Consider the following 13,607-nt stretch of genomic DNA (forward strand, 5'->3'; position numbering starts at 1 on the left):
TTTTTTCATGGGACTTCCATAGCGCAGCCATTACAAGTTTTGCGTTCTGGCTAAAAAGCTAGCGTTACACCATATAACGACAAGATCAGTACCGCCATCTGAAAGCATGAGTTTTACGCAACAAAACTGTTACATAAAACTCATAACTAAAGTGTTACAAAGTACACTAACACCAAAAAACTAACTATTAACCCCTAAACCGCTGCCCTCCCACATCACAAACACTATTTAAATATTATTAACCACTAATCTGCTGTCCGCCCACATCGCCCCCACTATACTAAAGTTATTAACCCCTAATTCCGCCGCCACTATAATAAACCTATTAACCCTTAAACTGCAAGGCCCTCACAACAAAATATACTAAATAAACCTATTAACCCCTAAACCGAAAGCCCCCACATCACAATAAATTAATTTAAACTAGTAACCCCTAAACCTAACGCTCTCCTAACTTTATATTAAAATTACAATTTCCCTATCTTAAATTAAATTAAAAATTACCTGTCAAATTAAAAATTACCTGTCAAATTAAAAAAACAAAGTTTAAACTAATATAACTATTAAACTAAAATTAAACTAACTACAAATTAAATAAAACTAAAATACAAATTAAAAAAATCCTAACACTACTCTAAAAATGACAAACTATCTAATTACAAAAAAACACTAAATTACGAAAAATAGTAAACGAAATTATCAAAAATAAAAAAGAATTACACCTAATCTCATAGCCCTATAAAAATAAAAAAGCCCACCCAAAATAAAAAAACCTAGCCTACAATAAACTACCAATAGCCCTTAAAAGGGCCTTTTGTAGGGCATTGCCCTAAGTTAAACAGCTCTTTTACCTGTAAAAACAATACAAAGACCCCCCCCAACAGTAAAACCCACCACCCAACCAACCCCCCAAAATAAAAAAAACCTGACTTTAACAAAAACCTAAGCTACCCATTACCCTTAAAAGGGCATTTAGCTTTTTTGCATTGCCCTGAAAAGGGCATTTAGCTCTTTTACGAAAAGCCCAAACTCTAAACTAAAAAAAAAACAACCCAAAAAAGTTTAAAAAATCCTTACACTAACCCCCGAAGATCCACTTACAGTTGCTGAAGTCCTGCTTGAAGAATCTTCATACCTTTGGCTCCATCTTCATCCAGGCAGTTCCATCTTCATCCAGGCGGCATCTTCTATTTACATCCCAACGGCATCTTCTATCTTCATCCCGGCGGCGCGGAGCGAGTTCATCCTGAAGACATCCGTTTCATACGGTCGCCGCCGTATACTGAATCTTGAATGCAAGGTACGTGATTCAAAATGGCGTTCGTTGCATTCCTATTGGCTGATTTGATTTTGGAAATTCAAATCAGCGAATAGGATGAGAGCTACTGAAATCCTATTGGCTGTTCAAACCAGCCAATAGGATGAGAGCTACTGACATTCTATTGGCTGATTTGAACAATGGACGCCATTTTGAACTGCGCACCTTGCATTGAAGATTCAGTATACGGCGGCAACCGTATGAAGAGGATGCTCCGCGCCAGATGTCTTCAGGATTAACCCACTCCGCGTCACCGGGATGAAGATAGAAGACGCTGCAGGATGAAGATAGAAGATGCCGTCTGGATGAAGATGGAGCCGCCTGCCGCCTTGATGAAGATGGAGCCGCTGGGATGAAGATCCTTCAAGCGGGACTTCAGCAAATGTAAGTGGATCTTCGGGGGTTAGTATTAGGATGTTTTAAGGTTTTTTTAGGTGGGGTTTTTTTTAGTTTAGGGTTTGAGCTTTTCGTAAAAGAGCTCAATGCCCTTTTCAGGGCAATGCAAAAGAGCAAAATGCCCTTTTAAGGGCATTGCCCATACAAATGCCATTTTCAGGGCAATGGGTAGCTTAGATTTTTTTAGCTAGGTTTTTTTATTTTGTGGGTTTGGTGGGGTGGGAGTTTGTTATGTTAGTGGGTCTTTGTTATTTTTTTTTAAGTAAAAGAGCTGTTTAACTTAGGGCAATGCCCTACAAAAGGCCCTTTTAAGGGCTATTGGTAGTTTATTCTAGATTAGCTTTTTTATTTTGCAGTGGTATTAGAATAGGAATATTTTTTATTATTTTTGATAATTCGTTTTTTATTTTGTGTAATGTTTTTATTTAATTTTGGGTTGGGTTTTTATTTTTAGATTAGGGGTTGGGCATTTCATATAAGAGCTGAATGCCCTTTTAAGGGCAGGGAAAAGAGCTGAATGGTAGATTAGGTTTTACTTTATTTTTATTTTGGGGGGTGGGGGATTGTATACTGTTAGGGGGTATTTGTTTTGTTTTGTAGCAAAAGAGCTGTTAACTTTAGGGCAATGCCCTACAAAAGGCAATTTTAAGGGCTCACAAAAGGTCCTTTTAAGGGCCCTTGGTAGTTTATTATAGTTTAGACTTTTTTATTTTGAGGTGTTTTTTTTTTTTAAAGGTTATTAGAATAGGAATAATTGTTATTGTTTTGGATAATTTTGTTTTGTTATTTTTTTGTTATGGCAGTTTTTTTATTTTTTGTAATTTTAGTGTTTTTTATTTTTTTGTAATGGTAGTTTTTTTATTTTTTATAATGTTAGTTTTTAGTGTAAGGCAGCTTAGGTTTTATTTTACAGGTAAATTTGTATTTATTTTAACTAGGTAGTTAGTAAATAGTTAATAATTGTTTACTAACTAGTCTACCAAGTTAAAATAAATACAAACTTACCTGTGAAATGAAAATAAAACCTAAGCTAGCTAGAATATAACTATTAGTTTTACTGTAGCTTGCTTAAGTTTTATTTTACAGTTAAGTTTGTATTTAGTTAACATGTTCATAAGTGGTATTGGAAGTGGGCTTAAGGGGAAGGTTTGCTTGTTTGCTGATGATACAAACATTTGTAACAAGGTAGATGTTCCAGGAGGGGTCCTACACAAAAAAACAAACTCCTGTTTATTAGTACTTAGACTTAACTCCAGAGTTACAGGCTTTGTTGATGCAAGAAACAAATTACACGACTACATATCTATAAAGTGCCAGATTACAAGTGGAGCAGTATTGAACGCTCCCACGTTGTCTGCTAGAAGCAAGCTTTTTGCGCGCATCAGGTAGCACTTGTGTTATAAGTTGGAAGTAAAAACTTTTCTGCTTGCGTGTTAACCTGATGCACGCAAAAAGCCAAAGTTAGAATATTGCACGTGTTAACGAATCCCCCATAGAATTCAATGGAGCACAAACATTGGAAAAAAATTAACACCCTACTTGCGCGCAAACCCAATCGCTTTTTCTCAAGCAATCCAAAGAAAAGATGTCAGCACCACCAATTCATCAAGGTAATATCTTTATTTACAGTGACATGAAGACAAAGCCGCGACGTTTCGAGTCTATCTGACACTATCATTCAATCACTTATATAGCACCTGGGTAACACTTAATTAATTTACCTGTTAATTTTTGAGTAACATATACATTTCATATTCTTTCATCGCCACCTAGTGGTTGTATATATTTATTACTCATTTTAAACAAACTTTTTTCCTTTTCACTTTTTTGAATTTTTAATATTACTTTTTTTAGGCATTAATGAAGTAATAGTTTGGATTAGGTACACAATATATAAATTCTACAAAATACTAAATGATTAAAAACCTTAAATGCATACGCAAAGTATCTAAAATATTACTTATAAAAACAAATGTAGGTCATAATCCCTGTTTAATCCTACTGGATGGAGGGTTTTTAACTTTTATATCCACCAGACTTCTCTTCTTTTTAATAGTAATTCCCTATCACCCCCCCTTCTCAATTTTGGAATGTGATCAATTACTTGAAACCTAAGTTGGCTCACTGTGTGACCTACCTCAAAAAAATGGGCTGATACTGGGAGGGATTTGTCTTCACATCTAATAGATGATTTGTGGGCACTGATTCTATCTTTAATACGATTTATCGTTTCACCGACATAGCCCCGTCCACATGGGCATTTTAGTAGGTATACTACATATTCTGTGTCACATGTGTAGAGACCATTTATGTATCATTTTTTTCTATCATTTACTTGTGCCACATGTTTACCTTTAATCATAGAATTGCACTGTGCACAATGTAGGCAGGGATATGATCCTTTGTTGGAAGTGGTTAGATAATTCACCTTCTCTTCCTTTCTAGTGCCCATATCGGCCTTAACCAATATGTCTCTGATATTTTTTACCCTCTTATAGGCATGTATAGGAAAATCCTGAAATTCCCTGATGTTAGGATTGTATTTATTTAACAGATACCAATGTTTTTTAATAATATTGGAAATGTGTTCACTATTTATACTATGTTCTGTTATGAATACAATCTGATTCCCTTCTTTCTTATTGTGTTTTGTCCGTGAACCCTGGTCCCCCATTTCAGTGAGCACTTCTTGTTTACAATTTGATATTAATGAGTTAGGATAACCCCTTCTTTCAAATTTCTTGGCCATTTGTTCTAATCTTACTGACTGTAGATTTTTATCTTTCACATTCCTCAATGTTCTAACAAATTGACTTCTAGGTATAGAATTAAAAACTCGTGCAGGATGATAGCTATCATAATGCAAGAGGGTATTACGATCAGTGGGCTTATTAAACAAATCGGTAATTAGGGCATTATCCTTCTTATACACTACTGTGTCTAAATAGCTTACATGATTTTCTGAAAAATTCAAAGTGAATTTTAGACTGTCAGTGCTCCTGTTTAATTCATCCACAAATGCCAGCAATGTGGCCAATGGGCAGCTCCATACACCAAACACGTCGTCAATACAACGAAGCCAGAGTTTACAGCTTGTTTGAAAAATAACATTAGTATGTACATATCTCTTCTCGAATTGACTGACAAAAATGTTGGCGTATGAAGGGGCCACATTAGAGCCCATGGCCGTACTTTTTTTTTTTAATGTAAAAAGTATCCTGAAAAAGGAAATAATTCAAGTATAGTACTATATTCAACAAATCCTCAATGAATTGACATTTGGGGATAGAAAAATCAGTTTACTGTTTTATCACTTCCAATACTGACGCTATACCAGCCTCACGAGGAATTGTTGTATATAGACTAACAACGTCAAGTGTAAAGAGAATATCTGATTCTTCACTTTGTATACTACTTAATTGTTCAAGAAAATTGCCAGTATCTTTTAAATAAGACTTTTGAACTGCAGCCAAAAGATTTAAAATTTTATCTAAGATGGCTATATTAGAAAATACTGACTCTGTACTAGCCACAATGGTCTGACCTGGCGGTTCTCTAAGGTTCTTGTGAACCTTAGGCAACGTGTAGAAAATGGGGGTAATAGGATTTTTCTTAATTAAAAAGACAGCAAGGTCCTTGGTGATCACATGATTCTCTACAGCTTTATCAATTACACTCACAATTTCCTTTTGTATATCGGGCAGTGGGTCACCATCTAAGATGTGGTAAATACCCCCATCTGATATCTGGGCAAGAATTTCTTGTACATAATATTCCCTGTCAAGGATGACAACAGCGCCGCCTTTGACCGCATTTTTAATTATGATCATTTTATTTTCAGAGAGATTTTGTATAGCCTGTTGTTCAGCAGCTGGTGTATTTCTTTGTAATTTCATATCTCTCTTAGTTAGTAACATCTTTATATCATTTTGCACAAATTTTATGTACATTTCTACCCCTGAATTTGATGTATTTGGAACAAAACATGATTTATTTCTCAGACCTAAAGATTTTAAATTGAACATTACATTCTCATTATCATTTCAAGTTGAATTAACATTAGTACTCTGAGAGCTAACGTGTGCCTTGAGTCTCAAGGTTCTAAAGAAACTATATAAATCTTTTTCCAAATTAAATTCATTCATATAGGTAGAAGGACAGAAAGACAGAAGAAGTGCTTACTGAAATGGGGGACCAGGGTTCGCGGACAAAACACAATAAGAAAGAAGGGAATCAGATTGTATTCATAACAGAACATAGTATGTATAGTGAAAAAATTTCAAATATTATTAAAAAACATTGGTATCTGTTAAGTAAATACAATCCTATCAGGGAAATTCAGGATTTTCCTGTACATGCCTATAAGAGGGTAGAAAATATCAGAGAAATATTGGTTAAGGCCGAAATGGGCACTAGAAAGGAAGAGAAGGTGAATTATCTAACCACTTCCAACAAAGGATCATATCCCTGCCTACATTGTGCACAGTGCAATTCTGTGATTAAAGGTATCCCTCCCAGTATCGGCCCATTTTATTGAGGCAGGTCACACAGTATGCCAACTTATGTTTCAAGTAATTGATCACATTCCAAAATTGAGAAGGGGTGGTGATAGGGAATTACTATTAAAAAGAAGAGAAGTCTGGTGGATACAAAATCTAAAAACCCTCCATCCAGTAGGATTAAACAGGGATGATGACCTACATTTGTTTTTATAAGTAATTTTTTAGATACTTTGTGTTTTTAATCATTAATCATTTAGTATTTTGTATAATTTATATATTGTGTACATAATCCAAACTATCACTTCATTAATACCTAAAAAAAAGTAATATTAAAAATTCAAAAAAGTGAAAAGGAAAAAAGTTTGTTTAAAATGAGTAATAAATATATACAACCACTAGGTGGCAATGAAAGAATATGAAATGTATATGTTACTCAAAAATGAACAGGTGAATTAATTAAAGGGACATAATACTCATATGCTAAATCACTTGAAACTGATGCAGTATAACTGTAAAAAGCTGACAGGAAAATATCACCTGAGCATCTCTATGTAAAAAAGGAAGATATTTTACCTCACAATCTCCTCAGCTCAGCAGAGTAAGTTCTGTGTAAAAAGTTATACTCAGCTGCTCCCAGCTGCAGGTAAAAATTTTTAAAAAAATGAAGAAATGAACAGCAGCCAATCAGCATCAGCAGTGCTGAGGTCATGAACTCTTACTGTGATCTCATGAGATTTGACTTAACTCTCATGAGATTTCATAGTAAGCTTCCTTTACCTGATTGGTGAAATAATATGAGAGTGCACGATGCTAGTCCCTTCAGATGTCCCAGGACAAACACACTAAAATGCTGCTTAGAAATCCTTTACAATGGGAGGTGGCTACTGAGGAACTTTTGAGGTAAAATATCTTTCTTTTTTACATAGAGATGTTCAGGTGATATTTTCTAGACAGCTTTTTACAGCTATGCTGCATCACTTTCAAGTGTTTAAACATTTGGGTATTATGGCCCTTTAAGTGTTATCCAGGTGATTAAGAGTCAGGTAGACTCGAAACGTTGCTGCTTTGTCTTCATGTCACTGTAAATAAAGATATTACCTTGATGAATTGGTGGTGCTGACGTCTCCTCTTTGGATTGCTTAATGTATGAGAGGTGTGCAGGAGCCTCTCACGTACGGGCACCCCATACAAACATATATATGTGTACATATGTACTTATGTGTTTATATTTGTATATATTTCTGTAAATACAAATATAGACCCTTTGTCTGCCTTTTTCTTTCTAACACCTGAGACAACATATCTGTGAGCCCTTATAACTTTTTTCATGCAATATATATATACAGGTAAATATTTTTTATAAGATAGTGTAATTATGAGTTTTGTGACACTTTTTTGTTTTGTAAAACAGTTAACCAAAGCTCTAAGGTCACACTATCCAACGCTCGTTAACTTAAATTACGGTCAAATGATTATGTTTGATTTTAACTTTTAATACAAGCACTTCACCTGATGGACGCAAACAGCCGCAATAAATCCGATATTTCTCACGTGTAACTGTTAGCGTGCCACTCGTAATCTGGCCCACATGTTTTGTTTTTATTCAGTTGCCATGGATTCAAACAATGTTTTTAAAACATACCTGAGAAAAAGACTGCTTGAAGAAGGTCTCAAGAATTTGACTTCTCTGCTTTTTTGTAACAGCTTCCTTAAGCAAAGCTTTTTCATTCATTTTCTGTTTATTGATAGAGATTCCATTCTCTATTAACTGGCTAATAAAGCCATTGCTTTCTTCTTCGTTATTAAAATATAACACCTGGGGGAGAAAAAAAGTAAATGTCACCTGCTGTCATATCGTTAAAAAGTCTCCATTTAGATAACTGAATGAATAATAATGTCTCAAATGAGAAAAACTGTGACTTTTGTATTTGGAGTTTATATATATTTTTATATTTATTTATGTTACATTTCTCACATTTAATGTTACTATTTGATCTTTACATATAAGGGACCACAGTATATTTTATTTTCACTTTTATCACCAGCAAACACATTTTGACAAGCAGGGTCATTCTAAGGTGCTGAAGACTATGAGCTTGAGTCTATGGATATGTTCAATAATGGCCCTCTCCAAATTCCCAAACTGCACCATAGATGAACCTCACCCAGGGTTAAGTACCAGACCCCACAGCATGACAATGTTTGCTTTAAATAAACCTTTTAACCCTCAAACAGTTTATTATGCAAAAAACATGGAGGAAATAATAAGAAAATGCTGTTAATGCCTTATTGCTTACGGTAGATTAAGGGATGGCCACCTTGCAGCCCTCTGCACTAGTTTTTGTGGCCCCTGGAAAATAGCAGAACTAAGAATGTGTGTGATAGTTCTTGTGGCCCGAAGAAAACATGGAACTAAAAATATGTACTTTGAGGACTTCAGATGGGAACACTTTAAAGCAAAGTGTGAAATAATTACTGGTGATGATCATACTGTTTGGTTCTCTTATTTCACCATGTTTATGACAGTAAAAAAAGGAAATTTATGCTTACCTGATAAATTTATTTCTTTTATGATATGACGAGTCCACGGATTTCATCCTTACTTATGGGATATCGCCTCCTGGTCAGCAGGAGGAGGCAAAGAGCACCACAGCAGAGCTGTATATATAGCTCCTCCCTTCCCTCCCAATTCAGTCATTCGACTGAAGTTAGGAAGAGAAAGGAAAAGCCAAGGTGCAGAGGTGACTGAAGTTTAACAAAAATAAAGACCTGTCTTAGAAAATGACTGGGTGGGCCGTGGACTCTTCATATCGTAAAAGAAATACATCTGTCAGGTAAGCATAAATTTCCTTTTCTTTTACAAGATATGACGAGTCCACAGATTTCATCCTTACTTATGGGATACAATACCAAAGCTATAGGACACGGATGAAAGGGAGGGACAAGACAGGAACCTAAATGGAAGGCACCACTGCTTGAAGAACCTTTCTCCCAAAAACAGCCTCGGACGAGGCAACAGCATCAAATTTGGAAAATTTGGAAAAAGTGTGAAGAGACGACCAAGTTGCAGCCTTGCAAATCTGTTCAACAGAAGCATCATTTTTAAATGCCCATGAGGAATCCACAGCCCTAGTTTAATGAGCCGTAATTTTTTCAGGAGGCTGCTGTCCAGCAGTCTCAAAACGGATGATACTCTTCAGCCAAAAAGAAAGAGAGGTATCAATGACCGAATCAGAGAACCCTTGCTTAGATAAAATCAAGCGTTCAATCTCCAAGCAGTCAGCTGCAGAGAAACTAGATTCAGATGATAGAAGGGTCCCTGAATGAGAAGGTCCTGCCTCAATGGAAGCTTCCACGGTGGCAGAGAGAACATGTCCACTAGATCGGTATACCAAGTCCTGCGAGGCCACGCAGGAGCGATGAGAATCACCGAAGCCCTCTCCTGTTTGATACGAGCAATCACCCGGGGAAGGAGAGCAAACAGTGGAAACACATAAGCTAGGTTGAACGACCAAGGCACTGCCAAGGCAACTATCAGTTCGGCCTGAGGATCCCTGGACCTGGATCCATATCTCTGGAGCTTGGTATTCTGACAAGATGCCATAAGATCCAGCTACGGTCTGCCCCATCTGAGAATCAGGGTGGCTAAGACCTCCGGATGGAGTTCCCATTCCCCCGGATGAAACGTCTGCTCAAAAAATCCGCTTCCCAGTTGTCCACTCCTGGGATGTAGATTGCTGACAGATAACAAGAGTGAGCCTCCGCCCACCAAATTATCTTGGATACTTCTGTCATCGCTAAGGAACTCCTTGTTCCTCCCTGATGATTGATGTAAGCCACAGTCATGAAGTTGTCCGACTGAAACCGGATGAATTTGGCCTAAGCCAACTGAGGCCAAGCCTGAAGCGCATTGAATATTGTTCTCAATTCCAGAATATTTATTGGAAGTAGAGACTCCGACTGAGTCCACACACCCTGAGCCTTCAGGGAATTCCAGACTGCACCCCAACCTAGTAGACTGGCGTCCGTTGTCACTATCACCCATGAGGGTCTGCGGAAGCACGTCCCTTGGGACAGATGATCTGGTGATAACCACCAAAGAAGAGAGTCTCTTGTCTCCTGATCCAGGTCTATTTGAGGAGACAAATTTGCATAATCTCCATTCCACTGCCTGAGCATGCTCAGTTGTAGAGGACTGAAATGAAAACGAGCAAACGGAATGATGTCCATTGCCTCCACCATCAATCCAATTACCTCCATGCACTGAGCCACTGATGGCCAAGGATTGGACTGAAGGGTTCGGCATGTTTTCAGAATCTTTAACTTTCTGACTTCCGTCAAAAAGATTTTCATGGATACAGAGTCTATTAGAGTTCCCAGGAAAGGAACCCTTGTCTGTGGAATTAGTGAACTCTTTTCTAGATTCACCTTCCACCCGTGAGTCCTTAGGAAGGATAGAACAATGTCGGTATGAGACTTTGTCAGCTGATAAGACAACGCCTGGATCAGAATATCATCCAGATAAGGCGCCACTGAAATGCCCCATGGCCTGAGAACCACCAGCAGAGACCCTAGAACCTTTGTGAAGATCCTGGGTGCCGTGGCCAGCCCGAAAGGAAGGGCCACAAACTGAAAATGTTTGTCCTGAAAGGCAAACCTCAGGAACTGGTGATGATCTCTGTGGATAGGAACATGAAGATATGCATCCTTTAAGTCCACGGTAGTCATACATTGACCCTCCGAATAGTCTCCATCTTGAAGGATGGAGCTCTGAGCAACTTGTTTAGACTCTTGAGATCTAAAATGGGTCGGAACGTTCCCTCTTTTTTGGGAACCACAAAAAGATTTGAGTAAAACCCCTGCCCCTGTTCCTGTATTGGAACGGGACAAATTACTCCCATAGTGGAGAGGTCTTTTACACAACGTAAGAACGCCTCTCTTTTTATCTGGTCTACAGACAATCGTGAAAGAAGAAACCTTCCCCTTGGGGAGGAAATTTTGAACTCCAACTGATACCCTTGAGACATGATTTCTAGTGTCCAGGGATCCTGAATGTCTCTTATCCAAGCCTGGACAAAGAGAGAAAGTCTGACCCCTACTAGATCCGGTCCCGAATCGGGGGCCGCCCCTTCATGCTGTCTTGGGAGCAGCAGCGGGCTTCTTGGGTTGTTTACCCTTGTTCCAAGCCTGGATGGGTCTCCAGTTAGGCTTGGCTTGAGAATAATTCCCTTCCTGTTTAGCGGAAAAGGAAGGGGGGACTCCTTTGAAATTACAAAAGGAACAAAATTTACTCTGTCGTACCCGTTGCTTAGATGTTTTGTCTTGAGGGAGGAGATGATCTTTCTCCAACAAGAAGCTGATCAGGTTCTGGCTACCCTTGAAAGAAAATAGTACTCACTGGCACCATTTAAAAATAAAAAAACTCTTGATTGAAGAAAATAAACTAACACCTCACTTTACCTCTTCCTAGTCTAACACAGGCAAAGAGAAAATGGAGTGGGAGGGAAGGGAGGAGCTATATATACAGCTCTGTTGTGGTGCTCTTTGCCTCCTCCTGCTGACCAGGAGGCGAAATCCCATAAGTAAGGATGAAATCCGTGGACTCATCATATATTGTAAAAGAAAGAGCAGCTGAAGGATAACTGCTTGCAGATCACTTACTCTGTTAAGCGGAAGAAATTTTGAGTTAAATTATATTTCTGTTTATTTTTACATAGAGATATTATATTATCTAGTCAGCTTGTTACAGATTCGCTGAATCCTTTCAAGGGTATTCAACTACTCACTTTTTATAAAGCCAATCTTTAATAGATTTGTCCCCCAAAACAACCCCGGTTCACTCTTCATAGACCACGTCAGCTGGAATCAGTGGGTTGTTTTTTAAACCGCACCACAGGGTTATTACAAAATAAAAATGCACTCTCCTTAATATTAAACACATCAACACTAGATGAAACAGCCAATAATCATTCTTTTGTTGTATTTCTTTTATAGGGCAAAAGTGTGGTTTGAGTAATATTTGTAACTTTTTAATAACCCTGGAAACGATGATGTGTATTAACAAGTGAACTGCACATGCTCAAAAATTAACTTTACCAGGTTTAACAGCCTGGGATTTGCTGACAGCAGCAACAGTATTATTTCTATATGCCTCAGATGCCCTGGAAGATCCTTGCTTTACGTAATATACGTGATACTTTACAGTCATTAAAGGTTTAAAAAAACATGCAATACCCAAAGATATGCCATAAATAAGAAGAAAATGATAGAAATACCAAACTGGAATAACTTGGAAAGTTTTTTGTTTTAAATTGGGGATTCATGTAGTTCCATAATTATTGCTAGTGGAAAAGTGGATGCTACTACAATATTCAATAGAGTGGGCACCTGACCTAATTAAACATTTTGAGCAAGTATTTAAATAATGTAATGGTTTGTGTGTCTAAGTGTAAGTAATGCAAATAACCAATTATTTATAAAAAAAAATATATAATTACTGTTCGCAAATGTTCAGTACATTTATTCTGTTAATAGTGGGGGTAAATATCTTCGCACTTAAATTCTAGGATTAGCCAATTAAAATGTGATATGATTCTAAAGTCAGACAAACACATGTTAAAAACGAAACCTATTTAATTTTTTACTTGGAAACAAAATAATTCTCAGGAAAAGGATGACACGTTTGTTTCCTTTCACTATTGTTTAAAGTACATGCTATTCTCATGGGCGTAAGCAGAAATTATCCCAGGGAGGGGCAAGAAAATAAAATTCTCTGAGCATAATAATATCAGAGGCAACATGTGCGCCAGGAGAACTGCTTGTCATACACAAGTGATGAACATCATTTAACCCTTTAACTACTGAGACACTTGAATACCCCTGTGCCAGAGCAGTTTTAAGTTAATTAACCCTTCTTGATTTTACACAGAGGTATATTTATCAAAGTGCGAGTGGACATGATACGATGTAGCGTATCATGTCTGCTGCACATTGATAAATGCCGACAGCGCATTTATCATTGCACCAACAGTTCTGGTGAACTGCTGGTGCAATGCCGCCCCCTGCAGATTCGCGGCCAATCGGCCGCTAGCAGGGGGTGTCAATCAACCCGATCGTATTCGATCAAGCTCCAAGTACCCACACAAACTACAGCTCTTTTTTTTTTTTTTTTTAGCAGACTTAGCATATTAGAAAATAACCTTATTTTGCTGAAATATAATAATATGGGGAAACACCAGCATATGAAATGGAAAAACAATTACACTTTTGTATAGTTTTCTATGGTGCACATATTAAATTGCAGCGCGAGAGTCATTATTTCCTACATTTTTCAATCCCTCATTTTATTGTCTTACATTTAGCATTAGTTCATTTTATTCCCCCAAAACACT

The 13,607-nt window shown here is 37.3% G+C and overlaps 1 protein-coding gene across 1 annotated transcript in view; it reads right to left on the reverse strand.

Annotated features, from left to right (window-relative positions):
- The window catches only part of LOC128663307 (dual oxidase 1-like), a 485,563-nt gene that overhangs the window by 153,533 nt on the left and 318,423 nt on the right, over positions 1 to 13,607 (reverse strand). Inside the window, exon 18 of the mRNA XM_053717572.1 lies at positions 7,859 to 8,032. Coding sequence (XP_053573547.1) covers positions 7,859 to 8,032 — 174 coding nt within the window. The remainder of the gene's footprint in view (positions 1 to 7,858; positions 8,033 to 13,607) is intronic.

The sequence above is a fragment of the Bombina bombina genome, chromosome 6, assembly GCF_027579735.1.
Source record: "Bombina bombina isolate aBomBom1 chromosome 6, aBomBom1.pri, whole genome shotgun sequence".
In the NCBI taxonomy this organism is placed as follows: domain Eukaryota; kingdom Metazoa; phylum Chordata; class Amphibia; order Anura; family Bombinatoridae; genus Bombina; species Bombina bombina.